Source organism: Rana temporaria, chromosome 7, assembly GCF_905171775.1.
Source record: "Rana temporaria chromosome 7, aRanTem1.1, whole genome shotgun sequence".
In the NCBI taxonomy this organism is placed as follows: Eukaryota; Metazoa; Chordata; class Amphibia; order Anura; family Ranidae; genus Rana; species Rana temporaria.
This window is the reverse complement of record NC_053495.1, coordinates 171595486-171622428: the sequence shown is the minus strand read 5'-3', so window position 1 is coordinate 171622428 and position 26943 is coordinate 171595486. Positions and strand designations below refer to the sequence as shown.

The window sequence follows — 26943 nt, the reverse complement described above, 5'->3', positions numbered from 1 at the left end:
AAGTTTTTATCTCGTATATACATTTTTGGTAATGCGCTAGGTGCCTGCACCTTCCTGGTTTTGTTCTTTTGTGATTTTTACCTATAGGTAGGCCTATAATGAGACTTGACTATAAGTACAGTAAATATCTCCTAAACAGGCACCACTTAGGAGATATTTACTTTAGAATTAGCTGGTGATGGCAAATTGGGCTGCAGCCATGACTCCCCGCACACATTCCGAAGCCCATGAACCCGGAAGGCAGACCAGGTGAAGATGGAAGCTCCTACAGCGGTGACAGTGCACTGCTGGAGGGCTTAGTTTTTAGGTAACTCTGTCATAATGTGCTAGTATGAGGTGCATATTATGACTTGAATACTGCCTGGGACCCAATTTGTTGTTATTTTTGCTGCGGTTTATTACCGCTTTAAGCTGGCCATACATGGAGCAATGGGCGTCCTTGTCAGCACCACTCAACACCTGTTAAACTGAATATGGAAAAAGCCAGGTAGAAAATTGTTGGCAAACAGCGGCGGCATGCGATCAGATTCAGCCGCTGTTCATATATTCGGACAGCCATGGGTGCAGGATGTCAGGATACAATAGCTGGTACTTCAGCCTCAGCCGTCCCCAATGTTCAGTGTGGATTGGGGACTGTTGGATGTCTCGGGCAAAACATGAAAAATCTCAGTGCGTGGCCATTTTTATAAACCTTTAGACTTAATTAGCCAGATTCAGAAAGACTGGCATAACTTTGAGGCAGAGTAGCGTATCGCATATACGCTACGCCGCCGTAGGTCGGAGAGGCAAGTGCTGTATTCACAAAGCACTTGCCTCCTTAATTGCGGCATAGCGTAAATGGGCCGGCCTAAGCGCGCCTAATTCAAATGTGGAACAGGGGGGCGTGTTTTATGTTAATGACTGGTGGCCCAACGTGATTGACGTTTTTAACGAACGGCGCATGCGCCGTCCGTGGACATATATCCCAGTGTGCATTGCTCCAAAGTACGCCGCAAGGACGTATTGGTTTCGCCGTGGACGTAAATTACGTCCAGCCCCATTCACGGACGACTTGCGCAAACAACGTAAAATTTTCAAATTTCGACGCGGGAACGACGGCCATACTTAACATTGGCTAGGCCAGCTATTTGTTCGACTAACTTTATGCCAGAAATCGCCTTACGTAAACGGCGTATCTTTACTGCGACGGGCAAGCGTACGTTCGTGAATCGGCGTATCTCGCTGATTTACGCATTCTAAGCGTAAATCAGCGTTCACGCCCCTAGCGGCCGGCGGAACTAGACAGCTAAGATACGACGGCGCAGGCCGTCGTATCTTAGCTACATTTAAGTGTAACTCAAATTAAGAATACACTTAAATGTACGACGGCTTAGATTCCGAGTTACGACGGTGTATCTACTGATACGCCGGCGTAACTCTTTGTGAATCTAGCTAAATATATTGGTTCTGCCAACAAAATGGCCGCGTTTGGTGTTTCTGTATGATGGACACACTTTTTCGTTCATTCTTCAGTCCTCCCCCCCCCCCCCCCCCCCCCCGGATATTTTGGTGACTTATCAATCACTTTCCCTTTTCTATGGTAACCAAAAGAATTCCTTTGGTTGTCACAGCTATTGCCATGTTTCGTTTAAGGATCTCCATTTACCATAGAATGAGTATTGAGTCATTACGCTACTTCTGGGGGAGGATTCCCTTCCTGTGGATACAAATAGTGAGCCTCTACCCCCCCAGTATCCCTATGGAGTATGTGTTTGTGTGCACAGGCCGAGGTCACAGGATTAGGGGGCCTAATTCTCCCAGCAGAGGAAAACAAGCCTTCCTCGTTCTGCTGTGCTAACCAGCACAAACAATGGCCGCCTCAGTCATTTCTAACTGGAGATGATCGGAGACAGCGACTCCTTTATTTAAAAAAATACAAACCATTGAAGTAATGGAAATATTGGAACGGTTGACCCTGGCAACCAGTCAGGTGAAAGCTATACATTTCTAACCTATACTAGAAACCGACAACCAGACCTTGGTTGACTTGGTAACAGCTTAGTTTTTCAAGAATCCAGTTTTTAAAGCTAAACTTCCGATTTATGTGTGTTTTTCGTATGGCGTCAGGAAAGGTTTTGTTTTTCCTGCCATCTTTGTCCCTGTTGAGTTTTCGCGTTCTGTCCCAAAATAGAAAGTGAAGGAAAATCTAAAATTTGAGCAACAAAACCCTTCTCCCCTTATAGCCAAGGAAGCTGCTGTCTTTGCCTCACCCCTCTATTGGTATGGATGACCACTGTCACCAAGAAAGAAAGGGGAGATTCAAAATTTGTAGAGCCATTCCAAGAACAAGAGGTGAGAGGAAAGTATTTGAAAGTGGATCTAAACCCTCCTATTACTTACAGCAGGGTTTGACAAATTTACTTGGAATCTAGGAGCCAGCTAAAAAAGTTAGGAGCCAGAAAACGCACCCCGTCTCGACGAGCTTGCGCGCAGAAGCGAACACATACGTGAGCAGCGCCCGCATATGTAAACGGTGTTCAAACCACACATGTGAGGTATCGCCGCGATTGGTAGAGCGAGAGCAATAATTCTAGCCCTAGACCTCCTCTGTAACTCAAAACATGCAACCTGTAGATTTTTTTAAACGTCGCCTATGAAGATTTTAAAGGGTAAAAGTTTGTCGGCATTCCACGAGCGGAGGCAATTTTGAAGCGTGACATGTTGGGTATGAATTTACTCGGCGTAACATTATCTTTCATAATATATAAAAAAAAAAAATGGGGATAACTTTACTGTTGTCTTATTTTTTTAATTAAAAAAAGTTGAATTTTTTCACAAAAAAGTGCGCTTGTAAGACCGCTGCACAAAATACGGCGTGACAAAGTATTGCAACGATAGCCATTTTATTCTCTAGGGCAGGGATATGCAATTAGCGGACCTCCAGCTGTTGAAGAACTACAATTCCCATGAGGCATAGCAAGACTCTGACAGCCACAAGCATGAACTCAGAGGCTGAGGCATGATGGGACTTGTAGTTTTGCAACAGCTGGAAGTCCGCTAATTGCATATCCCTGCTCTAGGGTGTTAGGATAAAAAATATATATAATGTTTGGGGGTTCCAATTAGAGGGAAGAAGATGGCAGTGAAAAATAGTGAAAAATTACATTAGAATTGCTGTTTAACTTGTAATGCTTAACTTGTAATACCAACGGCCACCACCAGATGGCGCCAGCTCACAAAAAAAAAAGTTTTTTTTTTTCTTTTTAGCCCACCTTCCAAGCCAAGCCGCCAGGACACTATTTCTAGTCGCCATGGCGACCTGGCCACCGGGATTTGTCGAGCCCTGTATTAGATGGCTTGAGCATTTAACCACTTCAGCTCCGGACCATTTTGCTGGTCAATGACTGGGCCACTTTTTGCAATTCGGCACTGCATCGCTTTAACTGACAATTGCGCAGTCGTGCGACGTGGCTCCCAAACAAAATTGGCGTCCTTTTTTTCCCACAAATAGAGCTTTCTTTTGGTGGTATTTGATCACCTCTGCGTTTATTTTTTGCGCTATAAACAAAAATAGAGTGACAATTTTGAATTTTTTTTAATATTTTTTTGCTATAATAAATATCCCCCAAAAATATATATAAAACGATTTTTCCCTCAGTTTAGGCCGATACGTATTCTTCTACATATTTTTCGTAAAAAAAAAATCGCAATAAGCGTTTGGTTTGCGCAAAAATGATAGCGTCTACAAAATAGGGGATAGTTTTTTTTTTTTTTTTTTTTACAGCTCCCGGTTCTCGCTCCTATTGGCTGGAATGCAAAATGACGTATAGCTACGTGATTTTGCGCAGCCGAGCCGACCTGTCTCTGCTCAGAACGAACAGTTTAAAAGCACAGCTGAGCTGCTCCAAGGCCGTCACTGCTTGGTATACTGCAATGAGGTGCAAGTTTATAATGTGACCTAATGTGGCCCCGAAAAAAGACGTTTACCAATGACCGGACTGTAAAGCAATCTCTTTTGCTGCTGAGTATCCGATTTTAAAGCAAAAAAATAACAGAATGATTGGAACGGATTTCGACTGCTGGGAGATGGTTCTTCTCTGTTTATGTATGGGAATGCACCTACTCTATGCACAGTTTGTTGCGGTGCCGTTCATTGTTTTGCACCCCAATGCCATTTACAGTGGAGCACAATGCATAGCACGTCGAATATACCATGCGTTGTGGTGTACTGCGTCTTGGGGGAAAAAAAAAAAGGTTATTGTTTTTTCATCCGTTGTGGTGCATTGGCAGCCCATTTATAATGAATAGGCTGCATTAATGCAACGCACATTGATGCATGCCATAATGCGCATTACCGTGCAGCTACAGATCAGTTTTGTGTGAATCGGCTAAAATAAACAAAATAAAAAGCAGATATGTATATGGATGATGACACTGCCCCTAGTGTCGATGAGGTAAAAAAAATCTAAATTCCATTGGCAAAAATTACATCATACTAGTGCAGGGGTCCTCAAACTTTTTAAACGGGGTTCCAGTTCACTGGGCCTCAGACCGTTAGAGGGCCAGACTATAGTTTAAAAAAAAAAAAAAAAACGATGAACAAATTCCTATGCACACTGCACATATCTTATTTTGAAGTGAAAAAACAAAATGCCCCCCCCCCCCCCCCCTCGCCATCATTGCAAGCCCCCCTCGCCATCATTGCAAGCCCCCCTCGCCATCATTGCAAGCCCCCCTCACCATCATTGCAAGCCCCCCTCACCATCATTGCAAGCCCCCCTCACCATCATTGCAAGCCCCCCTCACTATCATTGCAAGCCCCCCTCACAGCCTTACTGTGCAACCAATGTCTCGCCAGTCAGTGTTTGTGCACATCGGGCATCTCCTGCTGTGTCAGGGCTCACTGTGAAAAGTTCGGGCACGCTGTGATAAAAGTCCCGCCCTCCTCCTAGACCAGCTTGTGTGATAGACAGAACACTGCGTCTATCACACGAGCTGGTCTAGGAGGAGGGCGGGACTTTTATCACAGCGTGCCCGAATTTTAACAGTGAGCTCCGTGATACAGCAGTCTCCCGCTGTGTTGCAACCCTCCCCCCCCCCCCCCCCCCCGAGGCCTGGCCTGTTGGGAATCCGGCCCTGGGTGGGGTGGGCCAGATAAATGTCCTCAGCAGGCCGCATGTGGCCCGGGCCGTAGTTTGAGGACCCCTGTACTAGTGCATGGGTGCTCAACCTGTGGTCCTCCAGCTGTTGCGGAACTACAAGTCCCATGAGGCTTTGCAAGGCTGTTAGTTAAACGAGCATGATTCCCGAAGGCAGAGGCACAAGGGGACTTTTAGCTGGAGGGCCACAGGTTGTGCACCCATGTACTAGAGGGTAGGTCATTGATAGAATTGGGATGCCTCAGTGGGGTGTTTGGTTTGAATCCCAACCAGGACACTCTCTGCATGAATTTCTCCTTGTGCATTCTCCGATTTTCCCTGGGTACTCCAGTTCCTTCCCACACTCCAAAGACAGGTTAGTAGGGTTGTCTAAATTGGCCCTAAAAAGTGTGTGAGGTAGGTACCTTAGATTGTAAACTCCTTGAGGACAGGGACTAATGTAATGCACAGTATATAAAAGGGATGTGTAAATTGTTGGCAACATACTGTATAAATGCCTGTAAATAATAATGCATCAGTAATTATTATTATTATTATTATTATTATTATTATTATTATTTTTTTTTTACATTTGCCGGTAAAAAAAAAAAAAAGGAGCAGACATGCCTACCCTTATGTCTTTGAAGCCTACAGGCAGCCTATCGCACTTCAGCTGTTGTGGAATTAGTTTCCATTGTGCTCTGCCAACCATAGAATGATCAGAAGTTAAACATCCTGCCTTTTATGTGGAATAGCAATAAAGACCGAACATTTATTTGTGGGCTCTCGGGACGCCTACGCAACCCAACGCCATACAGCTATAATGCACGATTATTGCCATTCTCCGTTGTTGTATACAAGAGACCTCCGCCATTGTCTCTGGTTCTATAGAAACATGGTAGGCTGCATAATCATCACTGCAAGAGCTTCTCTTTTTTTTCCGGCTCTGATATAAGACTAATCGAGAGAATAAAATACAAATGGCTGGATTTATTTCAGCTCTCCCTGGGTTAATCGACTGCAGCCAGGGTCATGGCGTGACCCGGCGATTGTAGCGCAGTTTCAGCGCCAAGTGCCAAACCTGAGCCCACATAAACCGCATGGCCCCTTGAATAATGACCGCTGTTCCCATGCATTGACAGTCCGTGTGGGACATTAATAACGCACTGTTTTGTACTCTGTTTGTCTGCCCTGACCCCGGTGACACCCTGTTTACTCAGTCATTCCTCATATTTGCATGCAGCTTAGGTTCTTCCTGCAGCAGGGGTGATTTGTATTCTAATGGCGGCCGTTGTCTTGGCAACCTGCGGGAAACCTGAAAACTTGTGCACAGAGAGAGGGGAAGTTTTCTGCAGGCATTACTTGCCGATCCCAAATAAGAAATCCATGCTCTGTGTCATGTCAATCCCCGTTGCGCTTCCTGAAGCAGCTAAGAGATGGCATAGGCTATCACCGTGTCCTGGCTTGTGTTTATGTCTGCACAGCGCTGGGTAATCCCCGCCATACTGGAGGCTTTGTACATTATTAAAATTTAATCCTCCTGTTCTGCAACGTGCTGGTTCAGGACTCTAGAGTGTATTTGTCTGTTCTATTCAGATATAACAATAGCCGCAGATCCAGCGCTCTGTGTTATGATGGCACACAGACCGGCAGAGTCTGGCATGGACGCCGGAAATTTGATGATTTATTACCATTTCAAAGCCTCAAAAATGGATTGATTTTTCTCTAACTGTGATCAATATAGCTTTGTGAACAGAACAGTGAGGAGGAATCTGGTGTTCATTGCTGGATAATAACCAGATGATTATTGCACTTGGAATTATACAACGCCCCTGGGGTCCGCCATATTTATTTACATTCTTTTTTTTTTTTTTTTTCAAAGGTCATGGCAAGCCTTTAGCTTTCAGATGGATTTTTGCATAGCAAAAAATGCTACGGATTGTGTGGCAACTCATGGTAACTAATCCAATATCTTCTATCTTTGAAGGAAGGGATTAGGGCCCTTTCACACGTACGGACAAGCGGTCCGTTTTTTACAAGTCAGTTTACGGACTTGTAATGATTCCCTATGGGATTGCAGACGTTAGCAGATTGAGCATCCGCTAATGTCCGCAAAGATCCACCTCCGTCAAGATCTGTTTTTCGGGACGGAAGAAAACCCTATTTTTCTTCCGTCTGGCGGATCGGATGAATACGGACACACGGTCCGTATTCATCCGATTCCCCATGGGGGAGAGCGGAGGAAAGACAGGGCGGTCTCTGCACAGTGTGCGGGGACCGCCCTGTCCGCCGACAGCTCAGCGGGGATTTACGGAGGATCCCCGCTGAGCCGACAGACACACACGGGGCGGATCAATACGGATCCGCTCCGTGTGAAAGGGCCCTTAGGGAAAATGGGTGCCAACAGATAGAAACTAAAACACTTTAGATAATATAAAAGTAAAAAAGTTTTATTGGTTACAAAAAATAAAATGTGTTGGTTCAAGCATTGTAACAGAGCAAATCAGAACGTGGGAGCAATACATATAGATACAGGTCAAAGATCGAGTCTACCCAACTAGTTTTGCCAATCATTGGCTTCGTCAGGGGATTTAAGACTAGACCGTCTCAGTACTTACTGAGACGGTCTAGTCTTAAATCCCCTGACGAAGCCAATGATTGGCGAAACTAGTTGAACTAGTTGAAATTTTTATTTTTTGTAACCAATAAAACTTTTTTACTTTTATATTATCTAAAGTGTTTTGGTTTCTATCTGTTGGCACCGCAATAATCCCATTTTCCCTAATCCCTTCCTTCAATCAAATTAAGGGATGAGGTGCCGTATCTTCATTAGGACTATCGACCACTAACCACCCATCTTCTATCTTTATTCTATGCTGAGCTAAGATTAAAAGCTAAGGGCCAGATTCACAAATGAGATACGACGGCGTTTCTCCTGATACGCCGTCGTATCTCTGTTTCTATCTATGCGACTGATTCATAGAATCAGTTGCGCATAGATATCCCTAAGATCCGACAGGTGTAATTGTTTTACACTGTTGGATCTTAGGATGCAGTACCGCGGTAGCTGCTGGGGGGAGTTTGCGTTGTAAACCAGCGTCGGGTATGCAAATTAGGAGTTACGGCGGATCCACGACGGATTTTCCCGTCGCAAAGTTAGTCGTTTTTTTTTTGGTGCCCTAACTTTAGTCAGCAAGTTTATTGCTGTCTAAAGTATGGCCGTCGTTCCCGCGTCGAAATTCAAAATTTAAAAGCCGTCCGGGAATACGGAAGTATGCTACGCACGTCGCCGTTCCAAAAAAATTACGTCACGGCGCGCAAAGCACGGCGGGAGTTAAGAAACGGAGCATGCGCAGTAGGTCCGGCGCTGGAGCGCGCCTAATTTAAATGGCACATGCCCATTTAAATTGGCCCGCCTTGCGCCGGAGGCCGCCGGCGTAGTTTTCATTGCAAGTGCTTGGTGAATCAGGCACTTGCGATGAAAAATTGCGGCGGTGTAACGTATCTAGGATACGTTACGCCACCGCGATTCTACGTGAATCTGGCCCTAAGATCTGGTGTAAATGTACATAAATGCTTTTGCCATTATCTGCAAAACTTTATTTGGACAGGAGATGTGGATGTCTTTTAACCCATCCTGTCTAAGTTGTCCTCATTTTACATACTCGCTTGCCTTGAAAATTCAGCATTGACCTGCTGTGGGTCTGAGGTTGGTTATCGGGAGGCGGCTGCCTCTTCCGGGTTCAAGCAGCTGGCCCCTGATGTCCAGCCATTGAGTCCCTCCTCCCATAGCACCCTGGGATATGTGATGGGGACTTCCTAGGAGGATGCTGGAGAATGGTCTTCTGATTCTTGCCAAAGCAAGGATGCTGGAGAATGGACTTCTCCATTTTTGCTAAGGCGAGAATGCTAAAAAAATAAAGCTATAAAAACATTTTTTAGTTCAGAGGAGGAAGAGGGGTGAGTAGTTAAGTTGTTTGGGAGAGTAAAGACCTGATTTACGTCCATAAAATAGATATTTGGGCCCCTTTCACACGGGCAGACTGATTATGTCTTTCAGTCCGTTTTTTATTCGGACCTGATCTGACCCTCCAATATTCTCTATTGGACATGTGTCCATTTTACACCTATCAACATCCAATCCATTCCACTAAAAACAGGCAGATGAAATGCATTGTCCACCCATGTAGCGGATTGGATGGTAGTTGAGGGTAAACAGAGAGGCGGCAGAGGAGAGCAGGCTGTGTCCACTCTACATTGACGAAGTGGACACGGACCAACCATCCGCTTGCACAGCAGGGTTTAGCAGATATTCTGCTGAGCAGACAAACTCCTGACGGGGTCTGCACCATGTGGAAAAGGGGCCTTATGGTTGAACATCGATAGTTTGAAGTGCCTGCCAAACATGCAAACAGTTCTTTGGTGATTTTGACAGAAATGGTAGATGGGCTTGATGTTTTTAGACATATTTTATTAGCAAGTTGGTTGGAAGGGCCACAGGGCAGCCTAGAATAATGCACTCAAGTGATGAAAGTCTCCTGTATTGGTTATGTAATGCTTCACCTGCTGGGTATTTGATATCATACACTAATATGGTCAAGTTTGTGGACACATGACCATTACACCTTCACTACATGGCCAAATGTTTGGATACCTGACTTTCACACGTACACTATAAGGCCTCGTTCTCGGTCATCCAATGCCATGCACCACCCAGATCACCATTGTTTGAGGCAGGTATCCTCAGGTGTTTGCAAGTTCTGCGGAAAGGAACATACACAAATCAATGACGGGCTGGCACTATCTAGTAGCAATTAGACAGATTGCCCTATAAGTAGACCGTTTGGATTCAGGGCTGCATGTTTGTTGCTAGGTAATTGCTCCATGTGCGATTACATGTAAACGTGGAAGAACCTGTCAATGTACAGGCTGACCTGCGCATCTAATTACAAACTCCTGGCTGTACCCACCACACAAACACACTAATCTGGTTTGTGTACAGCCTTGGAAGGCCATGTAAATGAGGCCTAAGACCAACAATATGTAGACATGTTGACAGCCTGCCAAAGTAAAGTTTGGTTAATACTAGGGCATACAAAGACATTTCAGATAATTGTGCGCTTTCTTCCTTGGTGCAATAGTTTAGGAAAGGCCCTATATTTTTAAGCATACTCCTGCCCCTGTGTACAAAGCTAGCTCCATAAACACGTGGTTTGAGTTTGGTGTGAAAGAACTTGAGTGGCCTGAACAGAGCCCTGATGTCAACCTTACTGAACACATTTGGGGTAAATTGGGATACCAATTGCAAGCCAGATTTTCTTGTTTATCATCAATGCCTAACCCACACAACACAGAACCCATCAAAACCCTGTGTTAATCCTTTACAGAAGAATGAAGCTGTTTTAGATGCAACGCGGAAGCCAACTTCATATTAAAGTGGAGTTCCGGCCACAATTTCACTTTTTAAATATAAATACCCCTGTAATGCACAAGCTTAATGTATTCTAGTAAAGTTAGTCTGTAAACTAAGGTCCATTTTGTTAGGTTGTTACAGCATTTAGACACTTTATAAAATAGAAATTGACTGGGGCCATCTTAAGTGTGGGCATCATGAAGCCAGACTGTATGACTTCCTGGATTTCAGCCTTGCAGATCTCGCACATGCTCAGTGCTGCTCAAGCAGTGTAATAGGTTTCAGATCAGGTTTCAATAGCAACGGGAGTGTCAGAGGAAGTTGACACTTCAGACTCCTGGAAAGTTACACCCACTACATTCCCAGGAGTCTGTGCGGTGTAGGTTAGAAAGCTTAAGCACCTAGGTGCAGGAAGAGGGAAGATTAACTATTCTGCCTAGCAACAACACTTTGAAGGCATCTAAAAAAAAAAAAAAATTCTTAAAGGACTAATGACATTTTTTTAAAACTACTGATGTAATGTTATATTTATGGGTGGAACTCCACTTTAATTCCCCTGGTTTTGAAATGAGATGTCCAACAAGCTCATATAGTTGTAATGGACAGTAGTCCACAAATGTGAATGCCACATTTTTCCAGGCGGGTCAATACCTTGGTATGGTCTTGCACATCTTGATAGTTCCAGAACAAGGGTTAATGCAATATGCGAATACAAGTTTTGCTTTGCACCTTCATCCCTCAATGCAATATGCCAGTGATGGCGATCCTTGGCACCCCAGATGTTTTGGAACTACATTTCCCACAATGCTCAGCTACACTGCAGAGTGCATGGGCTTCGTGGGAAATGTAGTTCCAAAATATCTGGGTTGCCAAGGTTCGCCATCACTGCAATATGCTGTGCCTCTGGCAGACACCCATTGCATACACTGGTACCAGATCTTAGATTTATGAACTGATGTCAATATTTGTAAATTTTAGCACCCCCATGTATTGAGGGTTTCTGTTACGCTCAGGAGGATGATAAATGGGTACCACCAGCCTTGTCTTCCCAAGGGAAGCTCCAGGAACTAGAATGAAGGACAGCGGGAGGTACCAGTGGTCTTAATTACACCTACAACCTTAATGTCCTTTGCGAGTTGCGGCTTTTGGAAAACTGCAGGAAGCTCAGCTGTACTGTTGGCTCAATGCCTCTGGTCCTTGCTATAATTTTATTAAATTAGACACTGCAAATGGTGGTCCGTGGCGGGAAGTAGAGGGCATGAAAGACAAAAACAGAACATTCCATAGCTTAACTCACCAACCAGTCAAAGGCATGGACTGCAAGCATTGAGCCAACAGTATTCTAGCGCTACATGACTCGTAAAAGGAAAGCATGAAGGTATGTTTAATTAACACATTAAACGTCCCTCCTGCTGTCCTTTCTAGTTATATTACTTATTGCTCTCCTTTCATTAGCTATTATTAGATATTACAGGTTTACTTCAACTAAATTTGGAAGGTTTCTACGTAATATGAGTTTTGGCATTCTTAGGTCATCTCCAACAATACACGTGAGAAAAGATTGAGGAGTCCTTCGACTGTTATACAGATCATTATTCAGCATGGCTGCACTAAGTGTGAATTTTATTTTAGTGTAACATAATGCCAGATATGGCCAAGCTCAGCAAAACACATAATGGCCTGGATTCACAAAGCACCTACGCCGACGTATCTCGAGATATGCCGCGTAAGTGTAACTATGCGCCGTCGTATCTCTGCGCCGTGCCCACAAAACTAGATACGCCTGAAAATAGGCTTCCTACGACCGACGTAACTTGCCTACGCCGTCGTATCGTGGGCGCATATTTATGCCGGGCGCATTTGCCGCTCCCATAGATTTTCTATGCACATATGCAAATGAGGGAGATACGCCGATTCACAAACGTAGTTGCGCCGGCGCATCATATACGCGGTTTGCGTATGTCCTACGTCCGGCGTAAAGTTATTTCCTATATAGGAGGCGCAACTCATACAATGGTATGGACCAGGGAACACAAGCCGTCGTATCTTTTGTCGTTTACGTTGTACGTGAATATGACTAGGCGTAGGTTAAGTTCACGTCGTAGGCAGTGATTCAACGTATCTTAGGCAGTTGTTTCGACGTGATTCTGAGCATGCGCACTGGGATGCGGCCATGGGACGGCGCATGCGCCGTTCGTTTTAAGTACTCTAAGAAAACACTTGGCCCATCATTTGCATGGGGTCACGCCTCATTAGCATGGCTCGCGCCCACTTCCACTGGCTTACGCCGAGGAAACCCAGCGTATCTTTAACAGCGAGTGGGATCAAGTGCTTTGTGAATCCAGTGCTTGCCTCTGTGCACTGTGCTGGCATAGCGTAAAAGAGATACGCTACGGTGGCATAAATATGCGCCAATGTATGTGAATCCGGGCCAATATGTCTAGTTCATGAACTACTGCATGTGCAATTTTTTTTTGGTGAAGGATTGCTGTAAATGTTTCCAGTGGATGGATGCAGGTGGACTGGTCCACTCAATAGCATTTCACACTATTTGGGAGATAAGCCTACCAGAGTGTACAGACCGGCCCCTTCCCCCCATAGCTGCATGTTCTGTAATGCAAAGTAAATTGAAAATCCAACAGAGAGTGAGCCATGTCCATAGCAACTGAGTGGAGCTAGGTACTCATGTGCTGATATCCTGGAGATCAAATCTTTGAACTAGAATCCTTCAGTGACATAAAAGGTTGGTAATTTTAGTTAGTTGGAGTCCACCAGGCTTCATAGAACAGTATCTGCATACACAGAAGGAAGTGCATTCCTAAATGCAGATCATTTCTGTCCAAGGTCACCGATCTATCCCCAGATGTGAAATTACCAGTGAAGAGCCACAGTCTGTCATTGATTTGTATAGGTAGCTATATGCAGCCACCTGTCACTTCCGAGGGTAGAAGTAGGCTCATCTTTCTTAGTATACAGCTGTCAGCACCCATGTGAATGAGCCCAAATATAGCGCAAAACATAAAGCACACTACCCTCTACAGCTGCATATCTGGGTGTTTACTTGCAAACGGGGATAGATGTGCAGTTGCCAGCATACAGCCGCAGCCTGTCTTTAATTTGCACAGGTGGCTGTACACAAGCGTTGGGAGGCGACGTTCTGACGTCATCGCACCACGTGATCGGACCCAGAAGATACGGGCTACACGTTCTGGAAGCAGGCCAGCTTATTTTTAAATGCTCCCTGATTTCTCTACTGATGTAAGTGTACATCTGTTTGTTTTAATAAATTATCCTACGTTTTTACGCTATGCGAGTTCCCTCCTTTTTCTGCATATACCTTTTTACCGAGGCACAGTCTGAGGAATACACCAGTTATTGTTTGGCTTGATGACATCATCTTAAGGATTCCATTGGTTTATGCTTATTTGATCTCTTCTAATCTAGAGATCAACTCGCTCTGGTAAGAGTCAGTGGCCCGGATTCATGTAGATCAGCGGATCTTTAGATCCGCTAGATCTACGTGTTTTACGATCCGCCGGTGCAATTTAGCGAGGCTAGTGCATGATTCATAAAGCACTTACCTCGCAAATTGCACCGTCGGATCCTAACTCCCCCCGGCGGCTAGGGGGAGTGTACAATTTAAATCGGGCGCTTTCCCGCGCCCATTTAACTGCGCATGCGCCGCCGGCGAAAAAGCCCAGTGCGCATGCTCCAAATGACGTCGCTAGGACGTCATTGTTTTCGGCGGCTAGGTTACTTACGGCCATCCGTATTCCCGACGGACTTACGCAAACGACGTAACAAATTTAAAACTTGGCGCGGGAACGTCGGCCATACTTAACATTAGCTACCCCTCATATTAGCAGGGGTAGCTATCCGCCGGAAAAAGCAGAACGCAAACGACGTTGAAAAAGAGCGACGGGCGGGCGTACGGACGTGAATCGGCGGTTCTCCTCATTTGCATATGCGACGTGTAAAAAAAAAAGCGACGACACCTAGCGGCCGGCGGGAGATTACAGCCCAAGATTCGACTGGTGTAAGTGACTTACACCAGTCGGATCTAAGGGAGATCTATGCGGAACTGATTCTTATGAATCAGTCGCATAGCTCCGACCGTCGGCTCTCACAGATACGACGGCGGATCAGGAGATCCGCCGTCGTATCTCTTGATGAATCTGCCCCAGTGTGTACATGTGGTGGAGGCTATATCATCACTATTTCTGGACTGTTTGTGGATCAACTCCTCACTGGGGATATCTATTGTCATCACTTGACACTGTTGGACTCTTTTCTTTCCATTATTGTGGTTTTCCACAACTGTACTATTTACTGTTTTTAATTGTTGATCATACCAGTTAGTGGTCTATTTTTGTGTGTTTCACTGGTCACATTGTTAACTATTATCAGCGCGACGCCTTCTCTTTTCTGTTTGCTGTTTATGTTATATAACATTTTTGAGTCGCAGCTTTCACTTTTTTATGCTTTAGAGTATGCGCAGTATTTTTTCCATGGCTGTACACAAGCCCCTGTCACTTCATGGTGCAGAAATATATTTATCAGTGTATAGCTCTCTGTGCCCATGTGAATGGGCCCAAGTAAAACGCATATAAAGCACACTACCCTCTACAGCTGCAGATCAGGATGCTTACTTGCAAACAGGAATAGATGTGCAGTCGCCAGCATACAGCCGCAGTCTGTTATTGATTTACACAAGTAGCTGTACACGAACCCCTGTCACTCCAAGGTGCAGAAATATGTAATTTCTCAGTGTAGAAATATGTAATTTCTCAGTGTAGAAATATGTAATTTCTCAGTGTATGTGCCCAAAAAACCCCAAAAAACATATAAAGCACACTGCAAGCTATCGCCGCACACCAGAGAGTTTGCTCGCATACAGACAGAGGTACTCCCTTGGATGCAGACAATTTGTGTTCAAAGATGCTAATCTGTCCCTGTATGCAAGTAAAGGCTGAGATGCTTGATTGCCAGCATACAGCTGCAGCCTGTCTTTATTTCTACAGAAGGCTGTACACAAGCATGTGGAGAACAAGGGGGCAGGAATTGGTTAAAAATTGTATCGCTTTTCTATAAAGAAGATTTCACTTGCACAGAGGTTGGCTGTATTGTATTGACTTGGCGCAAGAGACGCTGTGCTGATAAGTCAGGAGCCCAAAAAAGAGAAGCATGGTGATGTCGTATAAGTCCCGGTGACTTGTCCTCTATGTTCCCCTATGGGGGAAGTTCCTCCACTCACTGCGCAGGCGCAAACTTCCCGACGGAAATCCCCGAACCTCGCCCGGCATCCAGGCTCATTCTTTAACATCCCCGTGGATTGGAGGATGTTAAAAAAAGAGCCAGGAGGCCGAGCGAGCGAAGCGAGCCGTCCGAGCGCAGCGAGGACGTGAGGCCGACTGGCCACTTTCCTCTAAGTCCACGTCGCCCTGGATGCCGGCCGCCGTTCGGGGATTTCCGTCAGCAAGTTTGCACCTGCGCAGTGCTTGACGGAACTTTCCCGATGGCTGGAACCATCTCTGCGCCTCAGTTCGCGCATGCGCTGGAACTTCCGTGATGCCTGGAACCAGCACGGCAGATCACCGGTTTTGTGACATTAGACCTACAGTGTGACAGCTTACTGCGGGTCTAGCACCAGTGACACGGGGGCTTATGTAACATCACAATGCTTTTCTTTTTTGGGCTCCTGGTTTATCATCAGCACAGCGTCTCTTGCACCCAGAATTAATACAGACAACCTCTGTAAATGATACTGTGGTCTTCATGGAATAAATTATACCGTTTTTAATTAATTCCTGAACCCTTGTTTACCTTGTTCTTTACATGTTTGTTGGATCGATCACAAGATCTGCTGAGAGGAGCTGCAGGAACATTACTAAAGGACATTAACCACTTAAGACCCGGACCTTTAGGCAGGTAAAGGACCTGGCCGTTTTTTGCGATTCGGCACTGCGTCGCTTTAACTGACAATTGCGCGGTCGTGCATCGTGGCTCCCAAACAAAATTGGCGTCCTTTTTTTCCCCAAAAATACAGCTTTCTTTTAGTGGTATTTGATCACCTCTGAGGTTTTTATTTTTTGCGCTATAAACAAAAATAGAGCGACAATTTTGAAAAAATAAATGCAATTTTTTTTAGTTTTTGTTATAATAAATATCCCCCAAAAATATATATATATATAAAAAAAAAAGTTTTCCTCAGTTTAGGCCGATACGCATTCTTCTACCTATTTTTGGAAAAAAAAAATCGCAATAAGCGTTTTATCGATTGGTTTGCGCAAAATTTATAGTGTTTACAAAATAGGGGATAGTTTTATTGCATTTTTATTAATTATTACTTTTTTACTACTAATGGCGGCGATCAGTGATTTTTTTCGTGACTGCGACATTATGGCGGACACATCGGACAATTTTGACACATTTTTGGGACCATTGTCATTTTCACAGCAAAAAATGCATTAAAAATGCATTGTTTACTGTGAAAATGACAATTGCAGTTTGGGAGTTAACCCCTTCAGTGCCCCCTAGTGGTTAAGTGTGACCTCATCTGTGTTTCTAACTGTAGGAGGGCGGGGCTGGACGTGTGACGTCATTGATCGTGTTTCCCTATATCAGGGAACACACGATCGATGACAGCGCCACATGAAGAACGTTTACACACACCTCTCCCCATTCTTCAGCTCCGGGGACCGATCGCGGGACTCCAGCGGCGATCGGATCCTGCGGCCACGGAGCTTCGGACCGGGTCGCAACGCCTGGGCACTTAAAGAGGACGTACAGGTACGTGCTTGTCCCCAGCCGTACCATTCTGCCGATGTATATCTGCAGGAGGCGGTCCTTAAGTGGTTAAAGGAGAAGTAGAGCCAAAGCTCATCTGGCTGTACTTCTCCTGAGGATTACAGGAATGCAGAATGAACTGCATTTTCAGCAGACAGCTGAATTTCGCTGCCTGCTGACATCACAGAGCTGGTCATGGCTTTGGAAATATCGCTACCATATGCTCGGGGGGCAACCCACGTGCCTGGACCTGCACCCGACTCAGCATCTCAGGGGGCCGCCTATGAGAGCCTGAGCCAGCCGCTCCCACCCCTTCCACAGCCCAGCTCTCCGGTTCAGCGCGGGGGGGGGGGGATTCAGGGAGCCGGGTCTACAAAAAAAACTGATTACTATCCTTCTCTTTATAGAATTTACCCAAATTCTTTGCTATGAACTCTTGACCATTGTTCTCATTTAGGCTCATGCAAGTTTCTGTGTGTCAAGTGTATGTATGTATACTGTGCACATACAGTGCCTTGAAAAAGTATTCATACCCCTTGAAATTTTCCATGTTTTGTCATGTTACAACCAAAAACGTAAATGGATTTTATGATAGACGTAAATGGTTTTCAAAATGTCTTACCAATAATTTTTGGTCTTGAAATTTTCCACATTTTATCATGTTAAGACCAAAAATTATTTATTTAAAATTTTTTTTTTGAAAACCACTTCCCAATTATGTGCCACTTTGTGTTGGTCTATCACAAAAAAATCCATTTAAGTTTTTGGTTGTAAAATGACAAAAAATTCAAGGGGTATGAATACTTTTTCAAGGCACTATACATGTTGGCTGTACACAAACGCCTGTCACTCTCAGGCACAGATATATTTTTGTCTTCCATGGTGTACGGCTCCTTGTGCCCGAGTGAATGCACTCAAATTATATATCATAAAGCACATTGCGCTCTCCAGAGAGCATAGCGTGCTTTGTAATATGTGGTTCCAATCATCAGTGCTGCTCATGCAGAAGGCGTTCTACAAAGCAGCCTACGTATTGCTTTTGTGACTTGTCTCGTTTAATGCTGAGAGCACGTGCATTCCAGTTATGTGGAAAGAACCCGTCTGCTCCCATGTAGACAATCAGAGGGTGGCTTTCTGAGGTTAATTAAACCATGCCCATGGAACACATCACCTCTTACCTTTTAAATATCACTGTAACATTTTTGAAGTGTTAGATATAAGTGGATGACATTTATATATTTACCAAAATACAACCCCAATTCCAAAAAAGTTGGGATGCTGTGTAAAGTCTTCATAAAAACGGAATGCAATTATTTGCAAATCTCAAACTCCTATTTTATTCACACTATAAAATAGAAAACATATACAATTTTTAAATTTGGAAAATGTACCATTTTAATTACCATAACAAATGTATTTATGAAATTGATGGCAGCAACAGGTCTCAAAAAAGTTGGGACAGGGCCATGTTTATCACAGTGTAGCTTCCTCTCTTCTTTTATAACGTATGAGAACTGAGAAGACCAGTTGTTGAATTTTCGGGAGAGGAATATTGTCACATTCTTGCCTGATACAGGATTTGAACTGCTCAACAGTCCTGGGTCATCTTTGTTATATTTTTCATCTTAAGATGCACTAAATGTTTTGGCCCCTTTCACATTTGGGCGGGAGGTGCGGTGGCGATAAAGTGCCGCTATTTTTAAGCGGTGCTTTACTGTTGGAATTTCGGCAGGATTCAGCCGCTAGCGGTGCGGTTTTACCCCCCACTAGCGCCCGAAAAATACTGCCCGCAATGCGCCTCGGTATAGCCGCGGTTTCCCATTTCACTGGGAAGAAGCGGTGGAGGAGCGGTAAACCGCTCCTTCACCGCTTCAAAGATGCATCTAGCAGGACTTTTGGAACGGTCCTGCTAGCACACCACTCCAGTTTGAAAGCTCTCAGGCTTTTACACTGGAGAAACGGCAGCTGTTGTTTTAGGACGGTTTACAGGCTCTATTTTTGGCGCAATAGCGCCTGCAAACCGCCCCAGTGTGAAAGGGGCCTTTGTGAAAGGTCTGGACTGCAAGCAGGCCAGTTAAGCACCCTGGGTCTCCTACTAAGAAGCCATGCTGTTGTCGTAGATGCAGTAGCCAGTTTATCAGTGTCCTGCTGAAATATGCAAGGCCTTCCCTGAAAAATATGACGTCTGGATGGGCGCATATGCTTCTCTATAACCTGGATATATCTTCCAGCATTGATGGTGCTTTTTCAGATGTGCAAGCTGCCCATTCCACACACACTAATGCACCCCAATACCTTCAGAGATGGAGGCTTTTGAACTGAGTGCAGATAGCAAGCTGAAAGGTTCCTCTACTCCTTTTAGTCTAGAGGATGTGGCGCCCATGGTTGACAAAAACAATGCCAAATTTATATTTGTTTGACAACAGAACAGTTTTTTACTTTGCAGCAGACCATTTTAAACGAGCTTTGGTCCAGAGAAGACGTTGGCATTTTCTGGATCATGCTCAGATATGGCTTCTTCTTTGCATGATGGAGCTTTAACCTGCCTTTTTGGATGGCACAGAAAACTGTGTTCACAGACCGTTAAACTGTTAAACCGTCAGCCTTTAGAACCATTTTAAAGTGGAACTTCTCTCTCCCAATCAACATTAATTATGTTTAATCCTCATGCTGCTAGCATAAGTAAACAGATAGATAGGAAAGTATATCATCTTTACTTGTTTAAAGCTTTTTCTTTTACCTACATTTCCTTTGTTCCTTCCTGGTTTCTTGCCTAGGCAAATTATGTCATACATCCCAGGAGTCTTCATGAGGGGAGGTGTTTTTTTTTCCCACTATCCTGCATGCATGCTTTGATGTGGATGAGGCCCTGATACAACCTCAGGATTACCCATTCTGCCGTTTGATTCAAATTAATAAGGTGAGAGCATGCAAACCAGAGAGAGATTTCACATCCTCACCTTTTCTCGGCTCAGTCCCAACAGAGAGGCCAAACCCATTTATTGGTCTTTTTATAAACAATATGACATCACACACACACACAAGCACATTTGATAGGTTCACATTATACATTTTACTCCCACTCACCCTCCCCTCCCCTCACCCACCCCCTGTGTGATTTGTCCTTGGCATGAAGCCCTCATTGGTCAGTCCATATAGGGATGGTTTCCTATTGCATGTTCTTCTTGCCCTCGTGGCATAAAAGTTCTCTCAGTAAAGCAGACAAGGAGGGGGTTTTAAAGTGAAGCCATTTAGGAATGCAGTAGGGGGAAGGGCCGGAGGACACATTTGAAAGATGAGAAACAGAAGGAGAAAATGGAAGGTGAACTCTCCTTTATCCTTTTGTACATCCATCCAAGTTGAAATATACTTAAAAAAACATATCTGACAAATCTTATCAAGGAAAATCATTTTCTAATACACTCACATACATATGTATTATACCATATATCAATCAAGAAATAAAGAAATATAAAACAATATATAAGAATATAAGAAAAGCAACATTTGGCAACATTTAAGTGATTCTAATAATAAAAAGAATATAATAAAATATTCATTTTATTTTCACATCCATCACAGCTTGAGCAACAGGCAGATGGATTCCAGGAAGTAAATGAATCGTTTGCCCTTACTTAAGATGTCCACGGCCAGAAATGCTAGTGGGTGTTTATCAAAGGGATTTCTCAACAAAATAAAGCATGGAGACATAAATGGATGAGGGCGTTTGCTTTAAATATGAAAATTAATTGCCTAGTGTTTTTGTTTTCTGCTGATCGGATGCAGTGAAGATCCACTTTAAGCCCATTACTGCTCTCATTAGTGTTTTTTTATTTTATTCATATGTGCCTGAAGTTCAGCTTTAAAGTGGATGTAAACCCAAAACATTTTTTTTTATGTCACAATGTAGAGAATACGATTTCCTATCATCTGTGCCCAATCTTGCCACACAGCGTTAATCCAGCTCTGAGCAATCCTCTTTTTATTGTTCAGTGAAATAAAACAGACTTCCAGATAAAGACCAAAGTCCTTGCTTGAGTGACATATTATTTACATATCCCGTGCACTAGCTTGCAGACATGCACAGCTTCTTGTCTATGTATATATTCTGATGGCTGTTTACACTGAACTGTGGATCACCCCATATTTTGAAAACATTTAATCAAAACACAGGAAAGACAGCCAATCCCTGGGAGAGCTGGACAAGAGAGGAGAGGAGGAGAGGGGAGGGGGATGTGAATTGTGCACTTTACAGAAGTTGTGAATGTCTGCAAGCTAGTGCATGAGATAAGTAAATAACCTGTCACTCAAGCAAGGACTTTGGTCTTTATCTGGAAGTCTGTTTTATTTCACTGAACAATAAAAAGAGGATTGCTCAGCGCTGGATTAACTCTGTGTGGCAAGACTGGGCACAGATGATGGGAAATCTTATTATCTACATTGTTTACATCTACTTTAAAGGTAAACTCCAGTTATATGTCATTTAAAATACTATGTATTAAAGTAAAAACTAAATATTTTTTACATTGAGTTGACATACCTTATTTAGACCCAATAGCAGCCCTCTGCAATTCTCTGTTTAGCAGCATGCACACTTTTAGAGACAGGGTCAGCGCTAGAAGCCAATTACAACAGAGTGGTGAGTTCTTCTTTTTTTTCTTATTGTCCAATCACAAGCTTAGACCCTGCCCCTCCCCCCTCCCTTTTCTGATTTTACGTATTCTTCGCTTCTTCGGGTTTCTTATTTTCTCTTTAAGCCTCTCTAAATTCCTTTCCATGCCGAAAATAAGTGGTAGAATGGAATTTCGTACAATGTGATTTAATTCCGTTCAGACCGAAGTTCACAGTTGGCAATGGAATTGCAAACCCATTTGCTATACTGCATTTTTCAGACCTTTGTATTTTCCTTGGCGTTCTGCTGATGTTTTCTGCTGGATCTTGAGTGGAAGTTATATAAAAGATATATAAAGCGGTGCTCTGCAGTGCCGGAGAAACTATTATACTGCCAGCTCAACAATCCATTTTCCTGCCGCCTTAAAAAGCAGAACTGTGCATGACAGACCGTATCACGTGTGACTAGACTACGATGCGCGTGAAAGTGCCCGTGTGACACGTCTGCTTGGGATAACAAGAAAAAGCCAAGTTGTTCCGGCTCGCTTTGCACGCATTCCCAGTGTACACATTCTAGGAGAAATATTCATGTTGCGATCCACTAATGACTCCTCAAGGTTGTGTTTATATAGATCTTTAGGGCTTTAAATATAAATTGAGAATGCACGCCTTGAAATAACGTTTGCTTGCAGGTCTAAATATATTTACATTAACGCAGTCTTTATATACAGTGCCTACAAAACGTTGCCCAAACGTGGTGCGCTCACGCCCTCTGTTTGTTGAAATAGAGAAGGACGTACCCGTACAGAATTTCGCCCAGGGGAGCCATTCTGCTGCAGTATATCTGTGTGAGCTGGTCAGGAACTAGTTAAAGAGTATATTATGTTGACCACTATGATTGTCTTCTATGACAAAACAGTGAAAACTTCCAAGGCGTTAACATTTTTTATAGGCTGTATAGACTGTATCACAATAAAATTTGTAGTGCACCAGGGAACACAAGCTGGCGTATTGTGCGTTGGACGTGTGTCTGGCTGGGCGTACGTTATGTTCACGGCGTACGCGATGACCTGGCATAGCTTAGGCAGTTGTGCCGGCGTGGTTGTGAGCAGGCGCAGGGGGGTGCTGTGCATGCGTCCACGTCACGGCGCATGCGCAGTTCGTGTATGCGTACCTGTCTGGCGCTCGGACCATCATTTGCATGGGGTCACTCCTCATTTGCATGGGGTCACGCCCACTTCCACCTACGCCGGCGTGCGCCTTCGAAACCCACGCCGGCGTCGCGTTGGGAGCACTAGCTTGCTGAATGCAATGCTTGCCTCTCCGCGCTACGTTGGCGTAGCCTACGGTGTTTGCTCTACGGCGGCGTAATGTGCGCCCTGCTCTCTCTGAATCTGGGCCAATCTATCTAACCCTGTAAAAAAAAAAAGAAAAAAAAGATTGCTATACTTAATCTGAAGCCGCTTCATCACACATAGACTAAAGGCCCGTACACTTGATCAGAAAATCGTACGAAAAATACAGCTCACTAGTACACAGCTTTCAAGGGCCGATGACAACAATTCATGTGCAATTATCTGATGGGACAAGCACAAAATTCTTTCTCGTACGATACCAGATTTTATGATTAGTCAGTACTGTACGGGCATTTAGTCTGTGTGTGATGTCACTTCCCAGGCATTTTCCAGCCGGCTTTCTCCTGTACACTGCTGGAGACCAGACTGGAGCGGCTTTAGAATGGGCAACTAGCAATAATTTTTTTTATTACAGGGCTAGATGGATTAGGCTTAGAATGTGTCTGAGGGTAAGTTTAGATATAGTTAGGTTTTGCCTTTCCTTCCACTTTAAGTTGGATTTATAGTCATGCTGGAATGGGCACATTACATCACTTCTGAATTTTTATTCTGTTGTCCGAGAATTTTTTGTAACTTTAGTAACCGCTTCATTTTTTATTTATACGGAGACTAGCATGCAAAAAAAAAAAAACTGAAAAGTTAATTAGTCCGATAATCTTATTGTGCGTGTGTGTACTAGGCATTAGTATGGAGCTTCCGTTGTCTGCTGCCTCTCCTACACACGGAAGCCTCCACTGACCGCTCAGCCTAGGACCGGACTAGAGTGGCTGCTGAATAAGTAGATATAGAGATTTTTTTTTCCGTTACAGGTCTAGATAGATTAGGCTTAGAATATGGCCGAGTAGGTTTAGAGTTCGGTTTTGCCTTTACTTCCACTTTAAGTTTTGGTTTTACTTTTTATAACTGGTTTACTGGTTTTGGTTTACTTTAAAACTGAATCTACCCCCTAGTACCTAGCATTGCTAGGGGGGTGTGGTCCGCACCCGATGACACCCGCTAGAGGGGTGACACCATCCCGTATTTTTTTTAGCTGACATGCCCAGCCTGCCTTGTACCACCCCAGCCTGCCCTGTACCACCCCAGCCTGCCCTGTACCACCCCAGCCTTCCCTGTACCACCCCAGCCTGCCCTGTACCACCCCAGCCTGCCCTGTACCACCCCAGCCTGCCCTGTACCACCCCAGCCTGCCCTGTACCACCCCAGCCTGCCCTGTGCCACCCCAGCCTGCCCTGTGCCACCCCAGCCTGCCCTGTGCCACCCCAGCCTGCCCTGTGCCACCCCAGCCTGCCCTGTGCCACCCCAGCCTGCCCTGTGCCACCCCAGCCTGCCCTGTGCCACCCCAGCCTGCCCTGTACCACCCCAGCCTGCCCTGTACCACCCCAGCCTGCCCTGTACCACCCCAGCCTGCCCTGTACCACCCCAGCCTGCCCTGTACCACCCCAAACGTTCCCATGCCACCCCAACTTGCCCTGTGCCACCCTAACTTGCCCTGTACCACCCCAATCTGCCCTATGCCACCATAACTTTCCCTATACCACCCCAACCTGCCCAATGCCACCCTAACTTGCCCTGTACCACCCCAATCTGCCCTATGCCACCATAACTTTCCCTATACCACCCCAACCTGCCCAATGCCACCCTAACTTGCCCTGTACCACCCCAACCTTTCCCATGCCATCCCAACTTGCCCTATGCCACCCTAACTTGCACTGTACCACCCTAACTTTCCCTATACCACCCCAACCTGCCCTATGCAACCCTAACTTTCCCTATACCACCCCAAACTACCCTATATCACCCCAACATGCCCTATACCACCCCACTACACCAACCTGCCACTATACCACTCTATACTACCCTAACCTGCCACTTTACTGCCCTATACTATCATTTACAGGGGCTGGTTTGGGGTGCGCTGCCTGCTTGGTGCTGGGCAGCCTAGACAGAGGGGGGGGGACACCATGTTTTACCGCACCGGGTGACACCAACCCTAGTGACGCCACTGGTACCCACCGCTCTAAACCAAATGGGATCTCCTTGGCAGGGACCATCTAGGTTTTTAAAGAGCGAGGAACACTTAAGCGACTTGGTAACTGGTCGCGGCCACAATGAGCGGAGCGGGTGGATGGCAGCCCACTCTATTCCTGTAGAGCCCACTCTACTCCTTTTTTTTATTTTTATTTTTTTATTTTTTTGCGGATCGGATTTGAGCTAGGCGTTTGTATATAGACACAAGTCTATTTACATCTACCACTCCTTAGAGGTGAAAAAAGGGTCCGATTGGGTTGGACTGACCATGTGAAAGGGGCCTAAGGCTGCTTTCACACTGATGCACTGTTTACCCGCACTGCGTGTGCAGCACAGTTCACCTGTGGCTTTCCTGCAGGTTAGCTGCTCTTTGCCATAGACTTCTATTCTATCCTGCAGATTTTTTGCACACCAAGCTTGCAGATAATAAAAGTCTATAAAAGTCATAAAAGTCTATGGCTCAGTGCTCTGTAGCTGTGGATCAGTTTGAAAGCAGCCCAGTAACCACTGCAGAACAGATATGCCCATATATACACTGTGATTTTAGTAATAAACGTACCTTTTAATAACATTATTCTATTCCATCCCAGAGCAGGAGGTTGTGGGTCGAATCAGAGGGCTCCACGGGCCACATGTGGCCCCCGGGGCCACTGGTTGAACACCCCTGATCTAGAGCTGTGTCGTATTCTCAATGTAAAAGTCTCTCTTGCTTTGAGAAACACTGCTTTATAGAAAACCTGTACAGTTTAAACGTTCTTAGTATTTTATAGACGTGACATATCTTGATATCTTGTGTTTTTGTTTTTACAGCCAAAGCCACCTGTGCAGAGACAGACTTCACCTGTGACAATGGTCACTGCATCTTGGCTCGCTGGAAGTGTGACGGGGAGGAAGAGTGCCCTGACGGAAGTGACGAGTCTGAGGCAACCTGCAGTTACAGTAAGTAAGCGAAGAGGTTGTAAAATGCATAGTTCAGCCACTTCTCCTTCTGGCCAGGTCCTGGCTGAATTGAACAAGGTGAAGAGGTAGAGCAGTGACATTGATGTTCACCTTGTCCAATCAGAGAACATCTTGCATTCATTGAAAAAAAAACAAGGCATTCTGTGAATGGAGGCAGTACCAACCACCAACCCCGTGTGGTCACTGAGCAGAAGGGAAGCTGCTTGATACAAGACCTTCAAGATTATGGTGATCACTGTAGTTGTGGTTGCCACTAGGGTTGTCCCATTACCGATACTAGTATCGGTATCGGGACCGATTCCGAGTATTTGCGGGAGTATAGACACTCCCCCTTGCTCGGGTGAACTGTCCAATCCCGAGCAAGGGGGAGTGTCTATACGCAGCGCGGCGCGAATCATTACAGCTATTCAAATGAAAGCTGTAATGTTCCCCGCGCGTATTAACCAGTCGGCGGCAGCGGGATGCAGGTAAGGGGGACATGGCTGGATATGGGGGGGAGACATGGCTGCATATGGGGTTAATGGCTGGATATGGGGGGGAGACATGACTGCATATGGGGGAGACATGACTGCATATGGGGGAGACATGGCTGCATATGGGGGACATGGCTGGATATGGGGGGGGAGACATGGCTGCATATGGGGGACATGGCTGGATATGGGGGACATGGCTG

At 45.0% G+C, this 26943-nt stretch overlaps 1 protein-coding gene across 2 annotated transcripts in view; it reads left to right on the top strand.

Annotated features, from left to right (window-relative positions):
• Nucleotides 1–26943, top strand: part of LRP8 (LDL receptor related protein 8) — a 310709-nt gene that overhangs the window by 154653 nt on the left and 129113 nt on the right. For both annotated transcript variants that reach the window (XM_040360464.1, XM_040360463.1), the window contains one exon: nucleotides 26121–26249. In XM_040360464.1, the coding sequence (XP_040216398.1) occupies nucleotides 26121–26249 (129 nt within the window). The remainder of the gene's footprint in view (nucleotides 1–26120; nucleotides 26250–26943) is intronic.